Source organism: Cherax quadricarinatus, chromosome 81 (genome assembly GCF_038502225.1).
Source record: "Cherax quadricarinatus isolate ZL_2023a chromosome 81, ASM3850222v1, whole genome shotgun sequence".
Lineage (NCBI taxonomy): Eukaryota > Metazoa > Arthropoda > Malacostraca > Decapoda > Parastacidae > Cherax > Cherax quadricarinatus.
The window spans coordinates 10558814-10580686 of NC_091372.1; the positions used below are offsets into that span (position 1 = coordinate 10558814).

Sequence of the window (21873 nt, forward strand, 5' to 3'; positions counted from 1 at the left end):
GCCCATACACCTTGTGCCTTTATTTAACCTCAAATATCCGTCTTATTACGATAAAAAATACATTTTAAGATACATAAATAAATACATTGTAATTTATTTGCATCGTTTTTTATCCTACCATGTCCTGTATTAACAAACTCATGTACAATTCTTAAAAAAAATATTTGGAATTTTATATATGTTGTTTCAACCTTCACATCTTCATATTATAATAACTAATATGGTTTAATAACTTTCTGCATATTTATTTACAAAATTAAATCCTCAACTACAAATTATAATCATTAAAAGAACACATTCATATAAATGTATTACCCATAAATTATCTATATCTACTGATTTTGAAGAAAAAATAAATAAATACAATAAAATAAAATATATGTTTTAGTTCATTATACAAAGAATTTACGGTAGTTAAATTTGCATATTATCTGGCTACAATTTAGAAATACAATACTAATAAAAATTGATAAAGATGTATTTTTCCTTTATTTTGAAAAAAATCCAGCCAAAATAATGCTATAAATTACTAAATTCTTAATTATAATCCCCTCAAGGAAGGTTCCTTGATGTTGGTGAGGGGCTCTTGATTTAGGGAATTGGATCTGTGCTCCAGTTCCCCGAATTAAGCCTGAATGCCTTCCACATCCCCCCCCCCAGGCGCTGTATAATCCTCCGGGTTTAGCGCTTCCCCCTTGATTATAATAATAATAATAATAATAATAATAATAATAATAATAATAATCTTAATTATAATGCTCGCATATAATTTTACGCATTATGTATCAGTACAGCATGATTAAGTCAACCCAGTCGTAAGGTGGGACAGGAGCTGTGACTCAACCCTCTCCACCACACCTTACCCGGAGAGAGAGTTCCGGGGGTCAACGCCTCCGCGGCCCGGTCTGTGACCAGGCCTCCTGGTGGATCAGAGCCTGATCAACCAGGCTGTTGCTGCTGGCTGCACGCAATCCAACGTACGAGCCACAGCCGGGTTGGTCAGGCACCGACTTTAGATGCTTGTCCAGTGCCAGCTTGAAGACAGCCAAGTGTCTATTGGTAATCCCCCTTATGTATGCTGGGAGGCAGTTGAACAGTCTTGGGCCCCTGACACTACAACTTATAAATAATCCCATTAAAATAGATTTTCTTCTGGTTTATAATGTGTATTTTATGCAGCAGTTGAATTAATGTGTTTACTATGAATTAAGAAAATTTACAATCACTTATATGTGGTATTTTAACATTTATGAGATGATTGATGTGTTTTTATAACATTTCTGTGATGTTTAATGTTTTTTAACATTAATGTTTTCAGGTTAGATTAAGTTAAGTTAGGTTAGGTTAAGTTAAGTTAGGTTAGGTTAAGTTAAGTTAGGTTAGGTTAAGTTAAGTTAGGTTAGGTTAAGTTAAGTTAGGTTTGATAATGTTAGGTTAGGTTAGGGTAGGTTAGGTTAGGTTAGGTTAGGTTAGGTTAAGTTAAGTTAGGTTAGGTTAGGTTAAGTTAGGTTAGGTTAGGTTAGGTTAAGTTAAGTTAGGTTAGGTTAGGTTAGGTTAAGTTAGGTTAGGTTAGGTTAGGTTAGGTTAAGTTAGGTTAGGTTAGGTTAAGTAAGTTAGGTTAGGTTAAGTTAGGTTAGGTTAGGTTAGGTTAGGTTAAGTTAGGTTAGGTTAGGTTAGGTTAAGTTAGGTTAGGTTAGGTTAAGTTAGGTTAGGTTAGGTTAGGTTAGGTTAGGTTAAGTTAGGTTAGGTTAGGTTAGGTTAGGTTAAGTTAGGTTAGGTTAGGTTAAGTAAGTTAGGTTAGGTTAAGTTAGGTTAGGTTAGGTTAGGTTAGGTTAAGTTAGGTTAGGTTAGGTTAAGTTAGGTTAGGTTAAGTTAGGTTAGGTTAAGTTAGGTTAGGTTAGGTTAAGTTAGGTTAGGTTAAGTTAGGTTAGGTTAAGTTAGGTTAGGTTAAGTTAGGTAAGGTTAGGTTAGGTTAGGGTAGTTGTTAAGTTAGGTTAGGTTAAGTTAGGGTAGGTTAGGTTAAGTTAGGTTAGGTTAAGTTAGGTTAGGTTAGGTTAAGTTAGGTTAGGTTAAGTTAGGTTAGGTTAGGTTAAGTTAGGTTAGGTTAAGTTAGGTTAGGTTAGGTTAAGTTAGGTTAGGTTAAGTTAGGTAAGGTTAGGTTAGGTTAGGCTAGTTGTTAAGTTAGGTTAGGTTAGGTTAAGTTAGGGTAGGTTAGGTTAAGTTAGGTTAGGTTAAGTTAGGTTAGGTTAGGTTAAGTTAGGTTAGGTTAAGTTAGGTAAGGTTAGGTTAGGTTAGGCTAGTTGTTAAGTTAGGTTAGGGTAGGTAAGGTTAGGTTAGGTTAAGTTAGGTTAGGTTAGGTTAGGCTAGTTGTTAAGTTAGGTTAGGTTAAGTTAGGGTAGGTAAGGTTAGGTTAGGTTAAGTTAGGTTAGGTTAGGTTAAGTTAGGGTAGGTAATGTTGGGTTAAGTTTGGTTAGGTTAGGTTAGGTCAGGTCACGCTTGGTTAGGTCAGATCACGCTTGGTTAGGACAGGTCACGCTTGGCTAGGCCAGGTTAGGCTAGGTTAGATTCGGTTATGTCAGGTTAGGTTATGCTAGTTTCATCTAGGCTTCTAGGTTGGGTTAAGTTAGGTAACGTTTGTCAGGAAACAGGACACATGTTTCCTGACTCTGGTCTTAGTCACATGATGGCCCACAACTGGAGCGTTCGGTCATCTGTCCGAATTCTAAGTTGAGATTCATTCACGACGTTGTACACAGTGTACGTCAGGCCCATACTGGAGTATGCAGCACCAGTCTGGAACCCACACCTGGTCAATCACCAAGAAATTAGAGAAAGTGCAAAGGTTTCCAACAAGACTAGTCCCAGAGCTAAGGGATATGTCTTATGAGGAGAGGTTAAGGGAACTCACCGTGATGACACTAGAGGACAGGAGGGATAGGTGGGACATGATAACGACGTATAAAGTACTGAGTGGAATTGACAAGGTGGATAGGGCTAGAATTAGAGATGTATCGGATATCCTCATCCGCAAAACATCCGCACAATTTCTTACATCCGTATCCGCAGCCGCATTTTACTGTAAACAGATATCCGCATATGCATCCGCATCCGCAAAATAAGTAAGACATCCTCATACACATCCGCATCCACGGATATACAAGGGGTCACAACTGGAGAATGAAAACTCAGATAAGTCATAGGGATGTTAGGAAGTATTTCTTTAGCCTTAGAGTTGTCAGGAAGTGGAACAATCTGAAGAGTGATGTAGTGAAGGCAGGAACCATACATAACTTTAAGAAGAGGTATGATAAAACTCATGGAGGAGGGAGTGACCTAGTAGCGACCAGCGAAGAGGCGGGGCCAGGAGTTGTGATTCGACCCCTGCAACCACATATAGGTAAGTACATAGGTCAAGTGTTTATCTATTGACAAGTATCTTTGACAACTAGCAACTACTTACCCCCTCAAAGAAGGTTCCTTCATGTTGGTGAGGGGCTCTTGATTTAGGGAATTGGATCTGTGCTCCAGTTCCCCGAATTAAGCCTGAATGCCTCATCCCCCCCAGGCGCTGAATAATCCTCCGGGTTTAGCGCTTCCCCCTTGATTATAATAATAATAATAATCCAGTGACTTACATTCATAGACATACACTTCTCTAGTGACTTACACTGACAGACACACTCCTCCAGTGACTTACACTGCTAGACACACTCCTCCAGTGACTTACACTGATAGACGCACTCCTCCAGTGACTTACACTGATAGACACACTCCTCCAGTGACTTACACTGCTAGACACACTCCTCCAGTGACTTACACTGATAGACACACTCCTCCAGTGACGTACACTGCTAGACACACTCCTCCAGTGACTTACACTGATAGACACACTCCTCCAGTGACGTACACTGATAGACACACTCCTCCAGTGACTTACACTGATAGACACTCCTCCAGTGACTTACACTGCTAGACACACTCCTCCAGTGACTTACACTGATAGACACTCCTCCAGTGACTTACACTGCTAGACACACTCCTCCAGTGACGTACACTGATAGACACTCCTCCAGTGACTTACACTGCTAGACACACTCCTCCAGTGACTTACACTGATAGACACTCCTCCAGTGACTTACACTGCTAGACACACTCCTCCAGTGACGTACACTGATAGACACTCCTCCAGTGACTTACACTGCTAGACACACTCCTCCAGTGACTTACACTGATAGACACACTCCTCCAGTGACTTACACTGATAGACACACTCCTCCAGTGACTTACACTGCTAGACACACTCCTCCAGTGACTTACACTGATAGACACACTCCTCCAGTGACTTACACTGATAGACACACTCCTCCAGTGACTTACACTGATAGACACACTCCTCCAGTGACTTACACTGATAGACACTCCTCCAGTGACTTACACTGATAGACACTCCTCCAGTGACTTACACTGATAGACACTCCTCCAGTGACTTACACTGATAGACACTCCTCCAGTGACTTACACTGATAGACACACTCCTCCAGTGACTTACACTGATAGACACTCCTCCAGTGACTTACACTGATAGACACTCCTCCAGTGACTTACACTGATAGACACTCCTCCAGTGACTTACACTGATAGACACACTCCTCCAGTGACTTACACTGATAGACACTCCTCCAGTGACTTACACTGATAGACACTCCTCCAGTGACTTACACTGATAGACACTCCTCCAGTGACTTACACTGATAGACACACTCCTCCAGTGACTTACACTGATAGACACTCCTCCAGTGACTTACACTGATAGACACTCCTCCAGTGACTTACACTGATAGACACACTCCTCCAGTGACTTACACTGATAGACACTCCTCCAGTGACTTACACTGATAGACACTCCTCCAGTGACTTACACTGATAGACACTCCTCCATTGACTTACACTGATAGACACTCCTCCAGTGACTTACACTGATAGACACTCCTCCAGTGACTTACACTGATAGACACTCCTCCAGTGACTTACACTGATAGACACTCCTCCAGTGACATACACTGATAGATACACTCCTCCAGTGACTTACACTACTAGGTATATATTCATCTGTATAGGTATACATGAGTGAGTGTATATTCCCTGGTCCAGGATGTAAGTAAGGTAACTTGTTGAAAGATAGGCAATAAGTAGTAATCATAAGGGTCATTGTTAATGTTATAATGGGTCAATTTGAGCTTTACGACGCATCAATGCGTCACTACAACACTGCTTGCCTATTTTGAGAAGTTCTCGCTGGCGGACGTAAGATGAATACCGATAACAATAACGAATTTACAATAATATTTACATTCTTTTACGACCATCACTTAGCTAATATACTCCATGTTAATGTCTGAGTATATCATGTGAGGAGGGAAGGATATACATGAATAAATTGGTTTACTGCGGAGGTATATACGTTGCCGGGATGCTATGTGGAAAGTGTCGTACAGGAATGTGGGAGTATCTATAGTGAGTTAGAAGTAGATAAACGTGTTTAAGTTTTCTCTATAAAACTATCTCCCAGTGGTATAGATAAAGATATCTTCGTGATATAGTTATTATAGATCAACCGTGAATGTATCCTTGTGGAGTGTGTCATGTGATTTTGGGGAATTATTTATATATATTATATTTATGTCCAAAAATATGAGAATAAGACCACAGGATCTTAGTGGAAATAATTTACGTTGTTTAACTTGTGAATTATTACCTTAAATTATATATAATTTAACATTGTTAAAAGTTCCGAATTACCATAAAATCATTGTAAAAGTTCCAGATAATTGTTCATAAGACACCCATTGTGAAAGTTCCCGATAATTTACCATAAAATCATTGTAAAAGTTCCAGATAATTGTTCATAAGACACCCATTGTAAAAGTTCCAGATAATATACCATAAAATCATTGTAAAAGTTCCAGATAATATACCATAAAATCATTGTAAAAGTTCCAGATAATTGTTCATAAGACACCCATTGTAAAAGTTCCAGATAATTTACCATAAAATCATTGTAAAAGTTCCAGATAATTTACCATAAAATCATTGTAAAAGTTCCAGATAATTTACCATAAAATCATTGTAAAAGTTCCAGATAATTTACCATAAAATCATTGTAAAAGTTCCAGATAATTTACCATAAAATCATTGTAAAAGTTCCAGATAATATACCATAAAATCATTGTAAAAGTTCCAGATAATATACCATAAAATCATTGTAAAAGTTCCAGATAATATACCATAAAATCATTGTAAAAGTTCCAGATAATTTACCATAAAATCATTGTAAAAGTTCCAGATAATATACCATAAAATCATTGTAAAAGTTCCAGATAATTTACCATAAAATCATTGTAAAAGTTCCAGATAATTTACCATAAAATCATTGTAAAAGTTCCAGATAATTTACCATAAAATCATTGTAAAAGTTCCAGATAATATACCATAAAATCATTGTAAAAGTTCCAGATAATTTACCATAAAATCATTGTAAAAGTTCCAGATAATTTACCATAAAATCATTGTAAAAGTTCCAGATAATTTACCATAAAATCATTGTAAAAGTTCCAGATAATATACGATCCTTCAATAATACATTATTAAGGTCAGAAGTCAATGAAAAATAAAAAAAAAATATTACAAAAATGGTTATCATTGTAGAAATTATAGAAAAAAATATATATTGTAGCAAGAACTAGACAACTACATTATTACTGCCAGTAAAAATATCTTCACTAAAAAAAACGAAATTTCAATCTTTATTTATCTGTGGTTTAATAATAATAATAATAATAATAATAATAATAATAATAATAATAATAATAATAATAATAATAATATTTTTATTTACTACCAGTACATGTACAAGGTATACAGTCCTAGTTGACAACAATGACATATTATTATATAGAAAGTCCCTTGTTATGCTCCGTATTTCGGCACATTTCGGGCAAATTAGGTCAGTGTCCCAGGATGCGACCCACACCAGTCGACTAACACCCAGGTACCCATTTTACTGATATGATGGGTGAACATAGACAACAGGTGGAAAGAAACACGTCCAATGTTTCTACTCTGGCTGGGAATCGAACCCAGACCCTCACCGTGTGAAGCGAGAGCGTATATATTATATATATGCATGTATTTTTATGTATATAAATTAAATATGATTTTTTGTATATAAATGTATATTTGTGTTCATATTTTTGCATATATATATATATATATATATATATATATATATATATATATATATATATATATATATATATATATATATATATATATATATATATATATATATATATATATATATATATATATATATATATATATATATTTATATATATTTATATATGATTTTTTATGTATATAAATGTATATGTATATGAGTGTTTATATATATATATATTTAATGTATATAAGTGTATATTTGATAATTTAATAGTAGAGTGTGACTGAGTGGGTATATTAGTTGAATATAAATGTAATATTTCTTATTTCCAGTTGATTATCAGTTATTTATCAGCATAAATAGCCAGCGATGTTGCCACTAAGATCCTGTAACTCAAATTTTTATTATCGTGGGAGAGCGTTTGAACCGTAGGGGTCATACGGGGCTTAGGTATGTTGTATAGGTTAGTTGTGTGACCTTCAAATGTCGTGTGACTCAAGACTGTCAGTCTTGTTTGTCAGTCTTGTGACTGTCAGTCTTGTTTGTCAGTCTTGTGTTTGTCAGTCTTGTGTTTGTCAGTCTTGTGTTTGTCAGTCTTGTGTTTGTCAGTCTTGTGTTTGTCAGTCTTGTGACTGTCAGTCTTGTGACTGTCAGTCTTGTGACTGTCAGTCTTGTGACTGTCAGTCTTGTAACTGTCAGTCTTGTGACTGTCAGTCTTGTGTTTGTCAGTCTTGTGTTTGTCAGTCTTGTGTTTGCCAGTCTTGTGACTCAGTTTTGTGACTGTCAGTCTTGTGTTTGCCAGTCTTGTGACTGTCAGTCTTGTGTTTGTCAGTCTTGTGTTTGTCAGTCTTGTGACTGTCAGTCTTGTGATTGTCAAGTCTTGTGTTTGTCAGTCTTGTGTTTGTCAGTCTTGTGACTGTCAGTCTTGTGTTTGTCAGTCTTGTGTTTGTCAGTCTTGTGTTTGTCAGTCTTGTGTTTGCCAGTCTTGTGACTGTCAGTCTTGTGTTTGTCAGTCTTGTGTTTGCCAGTCTTGTGACTGTCAGTTTTGTGACTGTCAGTCTTGTGTTTGCCAGTCTTGTGACTGTCAGTCTTGTGACTATCAGTCTTATGTTTGTCAGTTTTGTGACTGTCAGTCTCATGTTTGTCAGTGTTGTGTTTGTCAGTCTTGTGTTTGTCAGTCTTGTGTTTGTCAGTCTTGTGTTTGCCAGTCTTGTGACTGTCAGTCTTGTGACTGTCAGTCTTGTGTTTGTCAGTCTTGTGTTTGTCAGTCTTGTGACTGTCAGTCTTGTGACTGTCAGTCTTGTGTTTGTCAGTCTTGTGTTTGTCAGTCTTGTGACTGTCAGTCTTGTGTTTGGCAGTCTTGTGACTGTCAGTCTTGTGACTGTCAGGCTTGTGTTTGTCAGTCTTGTGTTTGTCAGTCTTGTGACTGTCAGTCTTGTGTTTGTCAGTCTTGTGTTTGTCAGTCTTGTGACTGTCAGTCTTGTGTTTGTCAGTCTTGTGACTGTCAGTCTTGTGTTTGTCAGTCTTGTGTTTGTCAGTCTTGTGTTTGTCAGTCTTGTGACTGTCAGTCTTGTGACTGTCAGTCTTGTGACTGTCAGTCTTGTGTTTGTCAGTCTTGTGACTGTCAGTCTTGTGTTCGTCAGTCTTGTGTTTGTCAGTCTTTTGACTGTCAGTCTTGTGTTTGTCAGTCTTGTGACTGTCAGTCTTGTGACTGTCAGTCTTGTGACTGTCAGTCTTGTGTTTGTCAGTCTTGTGACTGTCAGTCTTGTGTTCGTCAGTCTTGTGTTTGTCAGTCTTTTGACTGTCAGTCTTGTGTTTGTCAGTCTTGTGACTGTCAGTCTTGTGACTGTCAGTCTTTTTTTTTTTTTACACAGGGTTTGACAAGGTTAAGGATCCCTAGCTTTACTGACAGCTATTTATGGGTTAAGGATTCCTAACTTTATTGGCAAGCTAAGAGCTGTTACCTACATCAGCTCATTTGAAAGCATTTTTATTGTTATGAGACATACAAGTAGGGAACAGGATGAAGTTGGAGCCATCTGTGGGCCAGCATTTTCATTTGATCAACTGACTTTATCTCGTTGACATCATTATGCTGTACGAATGTGTTCCATACTCGAGTCATCCTGGGTATATATGATCTCAGATGGAGTGATGTTCTGGAGAAGGGTACAGCCAGAGTGAAGTTGCTGCTTTCTGCCCGTCTTGTGGCATAAAAGCTTGTTTCACGCTGTCCTCGAAGTGGATCCAAGTGTGGTATTTTGACAATATTGGCCTTGTACATAACAGTAAGGCCACCCACATCCCTCCTATGTTGAAGGCTCTGCTGAAATGACAGATCTATGCAGGATGGGTCCAGGCGAGAGATGAGACGTCTTGCTCTGTTCTCTACTCTGTCAAGCAGTCGCAGATGAGAGGGGGGGCAGGCAAACCAAGAAAGTGGAGCATACTCAAGGTGTGAGCGTACTTGTGCCTCGTACAGGATCTTGCAACCCCTACTGTCAAGCAGATGTGAGATACGGCGAAGTGCTGTAAGCTTCCTGGCTGCCTTGTTTGCAAGATTTACAACATGGTTCTTCATGGTTAGTTTGGAGTCAAATTTCACCCCAAGGATATCAACTTCTTCTCCAGGTGCCAACATCCTCCCATTCATCCTTGTCAGTCTTGTGTTTGTCAGTCTTGTGACTGTCAGTCTTGTGTTTGTCAGTCTTGTGTTTGTCAGTCTTGTGTTTGTCAGTCTTGTGACTGTCAGTCTTGTGTTTGTCAGTCTTGTGTTTGTCAGTCTTGTGACTGTCAGTCTTGTGTTTGTCAGTCTTGTGTTTGTCAGTCTTGTGTTTGTCAGTCTTGTGACTGTCAGTCTTGTGTTTGTCAGTCTTGTGTTTGTCAGTCTTGTGACTGTCAGTCTTGTGTTTGTCAGTCTTGTGACTGTCAGTCTTGTGACTGTTAGTCTTGTGTTTGTCAGTCTTGTGTTTGTCAGTCTTGTGACTGTCAGTCTTGTGACTGTCAGTCTTGTGTTTGTCAGTCTTGTGACTGTCAGTTTTGTGTTTGTCAGTCTTGTGACTGTCAGTCTTGTGTTTGTCAGTCTTGTGACTGTTCTGTCAGTCTTGTGACTGTTCTGTCAGTCTTGTGACTGTTCTGTCAGTCTTGTGACTGTTCTGTCAGTCTTGTGACTGTTCTGTCAGTCTTGTGACTGTTCTGTCAGTCTTGTGACTGTTCTGTCAGTCTTGTGACTGTTCTGTCAGTCTTGTGACTGTCAGTCTTGTGTTTGTCAGTCTTGTGACTGTCAGTTTTGTGTTTGTCAGTCTGTGTTTGTCAGTCTTGTGTTTGTCAGTCTTGTGACTGTCAGTTTTGTGACTGTCAGTCTTATGTTTGTCAGTCTTGTGACTGTCAGTTTTGTGACTGTCAGTCTTGTGTTTGTCAGTCTTGTGACTGTCAGTCTTGTGTTTGACAGTCTTGTGACTGTCAGTCTTGTGTTTGCCAGTCTTGTGGCTGTCAGTCTTGTGACTGTCAGTCTTGTGTTTGCCAGTCTTGTGGCTGTCAGTCTTGTGACTGTCAGTCTTGTGACTGTCAGTCTTGTGACTGTCAGTCTTATGTTTGTCAGTCTTGTGGCTGTCAGTCTTGTGACTGTCAGTCTTGTGACTGTCAGTCTTGTGACTGTCAGTCTTATGTTTGTCAGTCTTGTGTTTGTCAGTCTTGTGACTGTCAGTCTTGTGTTTGTCAGTCTTGTGACTGTCAGTCTTGTGTTTGTCAGTCTTGTGACTGTCAGTCTTATGTTTGTCAGTCTTGTGACTGTCAGTCTTGTGTTTGTCAGTCTTGTGACTGTCAATCTTGTGTTTGTCAGTCTTGTGACTGTCAGTCTTATGTTTGTCAGTCTTGTGTTTGTCAGTCTTGTGACTGTCAGTCTTATGTTTGTCAGTCTTGTGACTGTCAGTCTTGTGACTGTCAGTCTTGTGACTGTCAGTCTTGTGACTGCCGATCTTGTGACTGTCGATCTTGCGACTGTCGGTCTTGTGACTGTCAGTCTTGTGTTTGTCAGTCTTGTTTTTGTCAGTCTTGTGACTGTCAGTCTTGTGTTTGTCAGTCTTGTGACTGTCAGTCTTGTGACTGTCAGTCTTGCGTTTGTCAGTCTTGTGACTGTCAGTCTTATGTTTGTCAGTCTTGTGTTTGTCAGTCTTGTGACTGTCAGTCTTGTGTTTGTCAGTCTTGTGACTGTCAGTCTTATGTTTGTCAGTCTTGAGACTGTCAGTCTTGTGATTGTCAGTCTTGTGACTGTCAGTCTTGTGACTGCCGATCTTGTGACTGTCGATCTTGCGACTGTCGGTCTTGTGACTGTCGGTCTTGTGACTGTCGATCTTGCGACTGTCGGTCTTGTGACTATCGATCTTGTGACTATCGGTCTTGTGAATATCTATCTTGTGACTGTCGGTCTTGTGACTGTCGGTCTTGTAACTATCGATCTTGTGACTGTCGGTCTTGTGACTGTCGGTCTTGTAACTATCTATCTTGTGACTGTCAGTCTTGTGACTGTCGGTCTTGTGACGGTCGGTCTTGTGACTGTCGGTCTTGTGACTGTCGGTCTTGTGACTGTCGGTCTTGTGACTGTCGGTCTTGTAACTATCGATCTTGTGACTGTCCGTCTTGTGACTGTCGGTCTTCTAACTATCTATCTTGTGACTGTCAGTCTTGTGACTGTCGGTCTTGTGACGGTCGGTCTTGTGACGGTCGGTCTTGTGACTGTCGGTCTTGTGACTGTCGGTCTTGTGACTATCGATCTTGTGACTGTCAGTTTTGTTGCTGTCAGTCGATCTTATGACTGTCAATCTTGTTTCTGTCAGTCGGTCTTGTGACCGTCAGTTTTGTTGCTGTCAGTCGGTCTTGTGACTGTCAGTCTTGTTTCTGTCAGTCGGTCTTGTGACTGTCAGTCTTGTTTCTGTCAGTCGGTCTTGTGACTGTCAATCTTGTTTCTGTCAGTCGGTCTTGTGACCGTCAGTTTTGTTGCTGTCAGTCGGTCTTGTAACTGTCAGTCTTGTTGCTGTCAGTCGGTCTTGTAACTGTCAGTCTTGTTGCTGTCAGTCGGTCTTGTAACTGTCAGTCTTGTTTCTGTCAGTCGGTCTTGTGACCGTCAGTTTTGTTTCTGTCAGTCGGTCTTGTGACTGTCAGTCTTGTTGCTGTCAGTCTGTCTTGTAACTGTCAGTCTTGTTTCTGTCAGTCGGTCTTGTGACCGTCAGTCTTGTTGCTGTCAGTCGGTCTTGTAACTGTCAGTCTTGTTGCTGTCAGTCGGTCTTGTAACTGTCAGTCTTGTTTCTGTCAGTCGGTCTTGTGACCGTCAGTTTTGTTTCTGTCAGTCGGTCTTGTGACTGTCAGTCTTGTTGCTGTCAGTCGGTCTTGTAACTGTCAGTCTTGTTTCTGTCAGTCGGTCTTGTGACTGTCAGTCTTGTTTCTGTCAGTCGGTCTTGTGACTGTCAATCTTGTTGCTGTCAGTCGGTCTTGTGACCGTCAGTTTTGTTTCTGTCAGTCGGTCTTGTGACTGTCAGTCTTGTTTCTGTCAGTCGGTCTTGTGACTGTCAATCTTGTTTCTGTCAGTCGGTCTTGTGACCGTCAGTTTTGTTTCTGTCAGTCGGTCTTGTGACTGTCAATCTTGTTTCTGTCAATCGGTCTTGTGACTGTCAATCTTGTTTCTGTCAGTCTTGTTTCTGTCAGTCGGTTTTATGACTGTCAATCTTGTTTCTGTCAGTCGGTCTTGTGACCGTCAGTTTTGTTGCTGTCAGTCGGTCTTGTGACTGTCAGTCTTGTTTCTGTCAGTTGGTCTTGTGACTGTCAGTCTTGTTTCTGTCAGTCGGTCTTGTGACCGTCAGTCTTGTTGCTGTCAGTCGGTCTTGTGACCGTCAGTTTTGTTGCTGTCAGTCGGTCTTGTGACTGTCAGTCTTGTTTCTGTCAGTCGGTCTTGTAACTGTCAGTCTTGTTGCTGTCAGTCGGTCTTGTGACTGTCAGTCTTGTTTCTATCCTCTAAACTGGAGTTTTCCAGCAGACACCAGAATGTCACTAAACAGACATAATTTAATATATGTTGTAATCTGTATAAAATTTACACTACAATAAGTCTCCTTACAGAGTTTTGTAACCCAATGGGGTTTTTAACTTCAGAGGGTTAGTAATCCAGGATCACCCATGAGAACCAGTGTGGTCTAATTGGTGGTCATTAGGTCATTTCCCAGGATGCAACCCACAATAATTAGCCAATAACCAGGTACCTATTTAATGCTAGGTGAACAGAGGCAATAGGTGCAAGGAGACTTACTCATACGTCTCTCTCCGTGCCCGGAAATGACCCCAGGTTCTTTCAGTTGTGACCCTGATGTTGGTGAGGGGCTCTTGATTTAGAGAATTGGATCTGTGCTCCAGTTCCCTGAATTAAGCCTGAATGCCTTCCACATCCCCCCCCCCAGGCGCTGTATAATCCTCCGGGTTTAGCGCTTCCCCTTGATTATAAAAATAATAATCTTGCAGTTGTGACTCGAATGCTCCACCACTAAGCTGCAACGATACTCGCACATTATATATATATATATATATATATATATATATATATATATATATATATATATATATATATATATATATATATATATATATATATATATATATATAGTGTACAGGGGTTAATTGCATCCTTAATGATCTTTTAGTCGATAGGCTTCAAACTTATAGTTAATAACTAAGGTAAATTATTTAGGCACATGTATACATAAGTATAATTATCATACATAGGTCTTATTTCACTCATTGCTGAGCAATATCTGACAGCATTTCAACACATACAATACTAACAACTGCTATGCATGCATGTTAAAAATTCAAGCCCTTTTGGATTCATACTGAAGCTTAAGCGCACTGTCAGCATGTGAGGAAATTCCAGACCTGCATGATTACGTAGGAGTCATGCAACGCTTGGGGTGGTATAGGCAATTTGATTTGATTCGCTTAAGGGAGGGGTAGCTATAGTTCCCCGGGTTAAAAGCGTTGAACTTCGAGATTCCTCCTCGATGTTGGGTCACCTTAACGCGGTGGTGGGGTTTGAATGGTTTGTGTCTGTGTCACTTGTGTGCCACTCTCCCCACAGTGTGCCACTCTCCCCACAGTGCCACTCTCCCCACAGTGTGCCACTTCCTCACAGTGTGCCACTCTCCCCACAGTGCCACTTCCCACAGTGTGCCACTCTCCCCACAGTGCCACTTCCCACAGTGTGCCACTCTCCCCACAGTGCCACTTCCCACAGTGTGCCACTCTCCCCACAGTGCCACTTCCCACAGTGTGCCACTCTCCCCACAGTGCCACTTCCCACAGTGTGCCACTCTCCCCACAGTGCCACTTCCCACAGTGTGCCACTTCCTCACAGTGTGCCACTCTCCCCACAGTGCCACTTCCCAGTGTGCCACTCTCCCCACAGTGCCACTTCCCACAGTGTGCCACTCTCCCCACAGTGCCACTTCCCACAGTGTGCCACTCTCCCCACAGTGCCACTTCCCACAGTGTGCCACTCTCCCCACAGTGCCACTTCCCAGTGTGCCACTCTCCCCACAGTGCCACTTCGCACAGTGTGCCACTCCCCACAGTGCCACTTCCCACAGTGTGCCACTCTGGGAAACGCTTGGAAGCACTTGACTTGTACTCGTTGGAACGCAGGAGGGAGAGATATATCATAATCTACACTTGGAAAATCTTGGAAGGAATGGTCCCAAATCTGCACACACAAATCACTCCCTACGAAAGTAAAAGACTGGGCAGGCGATGCAAAATGCCGCCAATAAAAAGTAGGGGCGCCATTGGTACACTAAGAGAAAACACCATAAGTGTCCGGGGCCCAAAACTGTTCAACAGCCTCCCATCAAGCATTAGGGGAATTGCCAATAAACCCCTGGCTGCCTTCAAGAGAGAGCTGGACAGATACGTAAAGTCAGTGCCGGATCAGCCGGGCTGTGGCTCGTACGTCGGACTGCGTGCGGCCAGCAGTAACAGCCTAGTTGATCAGGCCCTGATCCGTCGGGAGGCCTGGTCGTGGACCGGGCCGCGGGGGCGTTGATCCCCGGAATAACCTCCAGGTAACCTCCCCACAGTGCCACTTCCCACAGTGTGCCACTCTCCCCACAATGCCACTTCCCACAGTGTGCCACTCTCCCCACAATGCCACTTCCCACAGTGTGCCACTCTCCCCACAATGCCACTTCCCACAGTGTGCCACTCTCCCCACAATGCCACTTCCCACAGTGTGCCACTCTCCCCACAGTGCCACTTCCCACAGTGTGGCACTCCCCCAGGTTGCCATTCTCCCCATACGGTGCTATTCTCCCCACAGAGGGCTTGCATAATAACCCAGCATTTTATTCTCGGCATAAATAGTGGGGATATTTCCCCCTTTGTTTAAATCTGCTGACACGGTTGATGGCACCGAACGAATTATGGTTATGGATTATGGGTTATGAAAAGTATTACTCGCCTTGTGATCATGGTTTACGTAACACGAATGAACTGAACCTATTAGAATTTGATAATGTTAGAACCGGAATGTATTTAGGCGCTGATTGGTTAATTATATTTGAGGGTAATGGACTACCCGTACACCACCAGTCAAACATACTTTAATTCCCAAAATAGAGATTAAAGTAAGCTCAGTATATATAGTATACATTGATTATTGCTGAGTAAAAATGTTAACGCACGATGCCGTTTATTGAATTAAATGAATTAATAAGGTTTAGGCACGATAACTCGTCATAATTAACTGGTATGGGTTATATATGATGATTATGCACAATTTCAATAGAAATATGATTTATTTTCAAAACAGTTTTTTCTCTTGTTTAACAATTCGCCGGATTATAAAAATAGCTAAAGTCCCCCCCCCCCCCAAAAAAAAAAAATCGGATAAAAAAAAAATGTGTGGAGTTGTTTGTAATGTTGAAAATGGTATATAACAATGACAAGTTGAAGATTAAGCCACATGTGCAAGAGATAGATATATTTATTGTTGAAACGTTTCGCCTACGTAGTAGGCTTCTTCAGTTATTTACCGAGACAGCAGGTGTTGTAGCAAAGATGATGTAATCAGTGTATTGGCCTTGGAGACATAGTATTTGAGGTGGTCAGTCCCTCAGCCTGGAGATGTTTTCGTCTCCATTGTCTGCTTTATGAGGTTTTCTAAGAAGCGAAAACATTCTGGGAAGGTAAATAGCGAAGCGTTACATGCATGTATGTAGTGTTTGTCCGTGTTGAGGAACTAACGTCAGCTGTGACTGTAGTGTAAGGTACACACCTCTCAGTGTTTGTGCTTCTGAGATATAAACACCTCTCGGTGTGTGTGCTTCTGAGATATACACTCCTCTCAGTGTATGTACACTGAAATATACACACCTCTGTGTATGTACATCTGAGATATACACACCTCAATGTATGTGCTTCTGAGATATACACTCCTCTCAGTGTATGTACACTGATATACACACCTCTCAGTGTATGTGCTTCTGAGATATACACTCCTCTCAGTGTATGTACACTGATATACACACCTCTCAGTGTATGTGCTTCTGAGATATACACACCTCTGTGTATGTACATCTGAGATATACACACCTCTGTGTATGTGCATCTGAGATATACACACCTCTCAGTGTATGTGCTTTTGAGATATACACACCTCTGTGTATGTGCATCTGAGATATACACACCTCTGTGTATGTACATCTGAGATATACACACCTCTGTGTATGTGCATCTGAGATATACACACCTCTCAGTGTATGTGCTTCTGAGATATACACACCTCTGTGTATGTACATCTGAGATATACACTCCTCTCAGTGTATGTACACTGATATACACACCTCTCAGTGTATGTACATCTGAGATATACACACCTCTCGGTGTATGTACATCTGAGATATACACACCTCTCAGTGTATGTACATCTGAGATATACACACCTCTGTGTATGTACATCTGAGATATACACACCTCTCAGTGTATGTACACTGATATACACACCTCTCAGTGTATGTACACTGATATACACACCTCTCAGTGTATGTACATTGAGATATACACACCTCTCAGTGTATGTACATTGAGATATACACACCTCTCAGTGTATGTACATTGAGATATACACACCTCTCAGTGTATGTACATTGAGATATACACACCTCTCAGTGTATGTACATTGAGATATACACACCTCTCAGTGTATGTACATCTGAGATATACACTCCTCTCAGTGTATGTACATTGAGATATACACTCCTCTCAGTGTATGTACATCTGAGATATACACACCTCTCAGTGTATGTACACTGATATACACACCTCTCAGTATATGTACACTGATATACACACCTCTCAGTGTATGTACACTGATATACACACCTCTCAGTGTATGTACATCTGAGATATACACACCTCTCAGTGTATGTACATTGAGATATACACTCCTCTCAGTGTATGTACATCTGAGATATACACACCTCTCAGTGTATGTACACTGATATACACACCTCTCAGTGTATGTACATTGAGATATACACACCTCTCAGTGTATGTACATTGAGATATACACACCTCTCAGTGTATGTACATCTGAGATATACACACCTCTGTGTATGTACACTGATATATACACACCTCTCAGTGTATGTACATCTGAGATATACTCCTCTCAGTGTATGTTCACTGAGATATACACACCTCTCAGTGTATGCACACTGAGAGGTGCACATCTCGGTGTATGTGACCACAGAGATATCTTTGGGTGTATGTGACCACAGAGATATCTTTGGGTGTATGCGACCACAGAGATATCTTTGGGTGTATGTGACCACAGAGATATCTCTGTGTGTATGTGACCACAGAGATATCTTTGGGTGTATGTGACCACAGAGATATCTCTGGGTGTATGTGACCACAGAGATATCTCTGGGTGTATGTGACCACAGAGATATCTCTGGGTGTATGTGACCACAGAGATATCTCTGGGTGTATGTGCCCTCGGATATACACACCACTGGGTGTATATATCCTTGTAGCAGTTTAAGTCAGGTTAAACTATACACAGTGCAACATTAGCAAATATAAACGCCCTGACTCACGAAATCGTAATGACACGATTGCAAACAAACCGTACCACGGGAGGGGTTTGAACCCGCGACCAGCTAGCTGGCCCAGAGGCTAACGAGGCGGTCTGGAGTTTTGAGACTCCTTGATGGCGGGTTCAAATCCCACCCATGGCATGGTTTATAAGCGCTTGTTTGGACAAACTGCGACCAAACATCTGAAGATCACTATACAACTCTGTATTAGGTATTTCGTGAGAAAACGAACGTTTTATTTGCGTGACATCGCGTGTACTCACAGAACACTATAGAACTCAGTGTGTTTGGACTTACAAGTAATGTTTTATCTGGTGCCTCTCTTATCACCATGATTTGTTTTGTCATTCACATCGGTTCCTTAATGGAGTGGAACTTGATAAAACGTTTATTTTTGTAATGCCATCTGCTGGGTAGTCTGTTGAAAGGTTGGTTGATTGGTTGTTTAATGGGGTTTAAATTACATGTATATGCTTCGCTCGGGTCATTAAGGCTGCATGTCACCTGTCCGCCTCCAGTCAGAGGCGGACAGGTGACATGCAGCCTTTTTGATACCTAAAATGGGGGTTTTAAAATAAGCTCTCAGCATATATATACAGTTAGAGACAAATACCTCAGGGTGTATATATATATATATATATATATATATATATATATATATATATATATATATATATATATATATATATATATATATATATATTTACTATATATATTGAATTCATCTTCGGGAAGTATTCGTTGTTATTGACACTTATGATTTTGGGGAAAATTTGTATAGACTTGCAATCTTCAGTAAGTTTATTTAGGCCCAGGTACACGTAAGTACAGTTATCATACATAGTGTAAATTACGTAGGATAACCTACCCCTCCCCCCTAAAAAAAATGCCGATACGCCGATAGGCTTTAAGCCCAATTAATTTGCAGCTAGTAAAATTTGACCCGAGGAAGGTAACAGAAAAAAAAGTTCTGATTCCTTGGATGAAAAGCTCTTTATCATCACCCAGATACTCCTCTCGAAGGGACTTGACTCTACGGTTAGGCTTGAAGATAAGGACTCCATGGAAAGTACTCATTGAGTACACAGTTGATTGATAAGGGAGATAACTGGCCCAAGATATTGCACGAGTCACACTTGGTTATAAACCTACCTCACTCAACACACATTGTACTCAATCTCAGTACTTAGTATTCAGTCACACTACAATAAAGTCGGTCTCAGTACTCAGTCACACTACAATAAAGTCGGTCTCAGTATTCAGTCACACTACAATAAAGTCGGTCTCAGTATTCAGTCACACTACAATAATGTCAGTCACACTCAATACACAATACATTCAGTCTCACACAATATACGGTGCACACAGCTGCGATACACTACATTCACACTCCATATACACTGCCCTTGATCTTAATACACACTGCATTAAGTAGGTGTCTCTCATGCTGACAAAGGGCTCTTGATGGCTAGGTTAGGTCAGGTTCGTCAGGAAACAGGACAAGTGTTTCCTGATGCGGGTCTTGGTCAGATGATGACCCGCCTTTGGAGCTTTTGGTCATCTGACCGAGGTCTTCCGCTGTCTTACCGGTCCACCCCTTTAAAAATTATGGTCATTTATAACCATTGTTCATTTTTTTTTTGGGGGGGGGCTCTTGATGTAAGGAATTTGAGCTACATTATCCTTGGATGAAGTCTGATTACCTCATATCTCAAGCCCTATATAACCATTGCGGGTTCAGCGCTTCTCATAATAATAAAAATAATAATAATAATAATAATAATAATAATAATAATAAATAATAATATTAATGTGGTTTATTATTATTTTTTTAGATGAGTTACCCAGGCAATCCTCCCGGCGCCGGCTTCGGCCAGGTAAGTTGTGAATGTTCGAATTTCAACATTATTTACATGACAAAATGGGATTGGTGATTGTATTAATAATAACAACTGTGTTTTAAACTTTTACTATATGAGGCAAGTTGCCCTAACTATTGATCTTACTCAAGGTAAGGTGAACCAACCTGGTATATATATATATATATATATATATATATATATATATATATATATATATATATATATATATATATATATACACATGTATATATATGTATATATATGTATACTATATATATATATATATATATATATATATATATATATATATATATATATATACATATATATATATATATATATATATATATATATATATATATATATATATATATATATATATATATTATATATATATATGTCGTGCCGAATATGTAAAACTGGTCAATTAGCAAGAACTCATTTAAAATTAAGTCCTTTCTAAAATTTTCTCTTATAGGTTTAAAGATATATTTTTTTCATTAATGTTAATGTAAAAAATTTTAATTTTGCTCCAAAAGAATCTTAGAAAACTTACCTAACCTTATTATAACAAGAACAATTTATTTTAGCATAACCCAACCAAATATATTTTAGATTTGTTTACAATAATTTAACACTAAACAAACACAGTCAAATATATTTTTTTCGTTAGGTTCAGAATGATTTTGGCGAAATTATTGCATACACGAATTTTCACTTGTCCTATATGGCAAGATGAGCGTTGCTATTTAAGCCAAGATCGCAAGTTCTGCCTATTCGGCACGACATATATATATATATATATATATATATATATATATATATATATATATATATATATATATATATATATATATATATATTATATATATATATATATATATATATATATATATATATATATATATATATATATATATATATATATATATATATATATATATATATATATATATATATGTCGTGCCGAATATGTAAAACTGGTCAATTAGCAAGAACTCATTTAAAATTAAGTCTTTTCTAAAATTTTCTCTTATACATTTAAAGATATATATTTTTCATTAATGTTAATGTAAAAATTTTTAATTTTGCACCAAAAGATGATTTTGGCGAAATTGTTGCATACACAAATTTTCGCTTGTCCTATATGGCAAGATGAGCGTTGCTATTTAAGCCAAGATCGCAAGTTCTGCCTATTCGGCACGACATATATATATATATATATATATATATATATATATATATATATATATATATATATATATATATATAATTTCAATATATGCTAAAGTTTGTATCTTTCTCAGGGAGCAGATTATCCACTACATCCAACAGCTGCTTATTGCGTATGTTATGTACAAGTCCTGATGACTTGTTGATCTGTTGCATGTAAACTGAATCTTGTTTTATAATTTTAATGCTAATGATTTTATATCTATATATATATATATATATATATATATATATATATATATATATATATATATATATATACTATATGTTTTTTGTAATTTTATATGTTGTGATTTGTGTATTTTTTTGGATTTTATATAATTTTTATAATTAAAAGATATTTTTATGTTCATGAGGAAGTGTTAAACACGGAAGGGTGATTTGGGGGGGGGGGGGTATTGCAACAATTGGAAATGGAAGGCAA

General features: G+C 39.2%; 1 protein-coding gene across 11 annotated transcripts in view; it reads left to right on the forward strand.

Annotated features, from left to right (window-relative positions):
- The first annotated feature begins 5500 nt into the window (after positions 1 to 5500).
- The window catches only part of LOC128699823 (annexin B9), a 66779-nt gene continuing 50406 nt past the window's right edge, over positions 5501 to 21873 (forward strand). For 4 of the 11 annotated variants that reach the window (XM_053792584.2, XM_053792583.2, XM_053792589.2 and 1 more), the window contains exons 1-3: positions 16390 to 16440; positions 20190 to 20231; positions 21524 to 21562. In XM_053792584.2, the coding sequence (XP_053648559.2) occupies positions 16405 to 16440; positions 20190 to 20231; positions 21524 to 21562 (117 nt within the window). In that variant the 5' untranslated portion in view covers positions 16390 to 16404. Of the gene's footprint in view, positions 5572 to 5605; positions 5636 to 16389; positions 16441 to 20189; positions 20232 to 21523; positions 21563 to 21873 lie in introns of those variants that run through there. The other 7 variants (XM_053792586.2, XM_053792587.2, XM_070102386.1 and 4 more) reach the window with 7 other exon arrangements.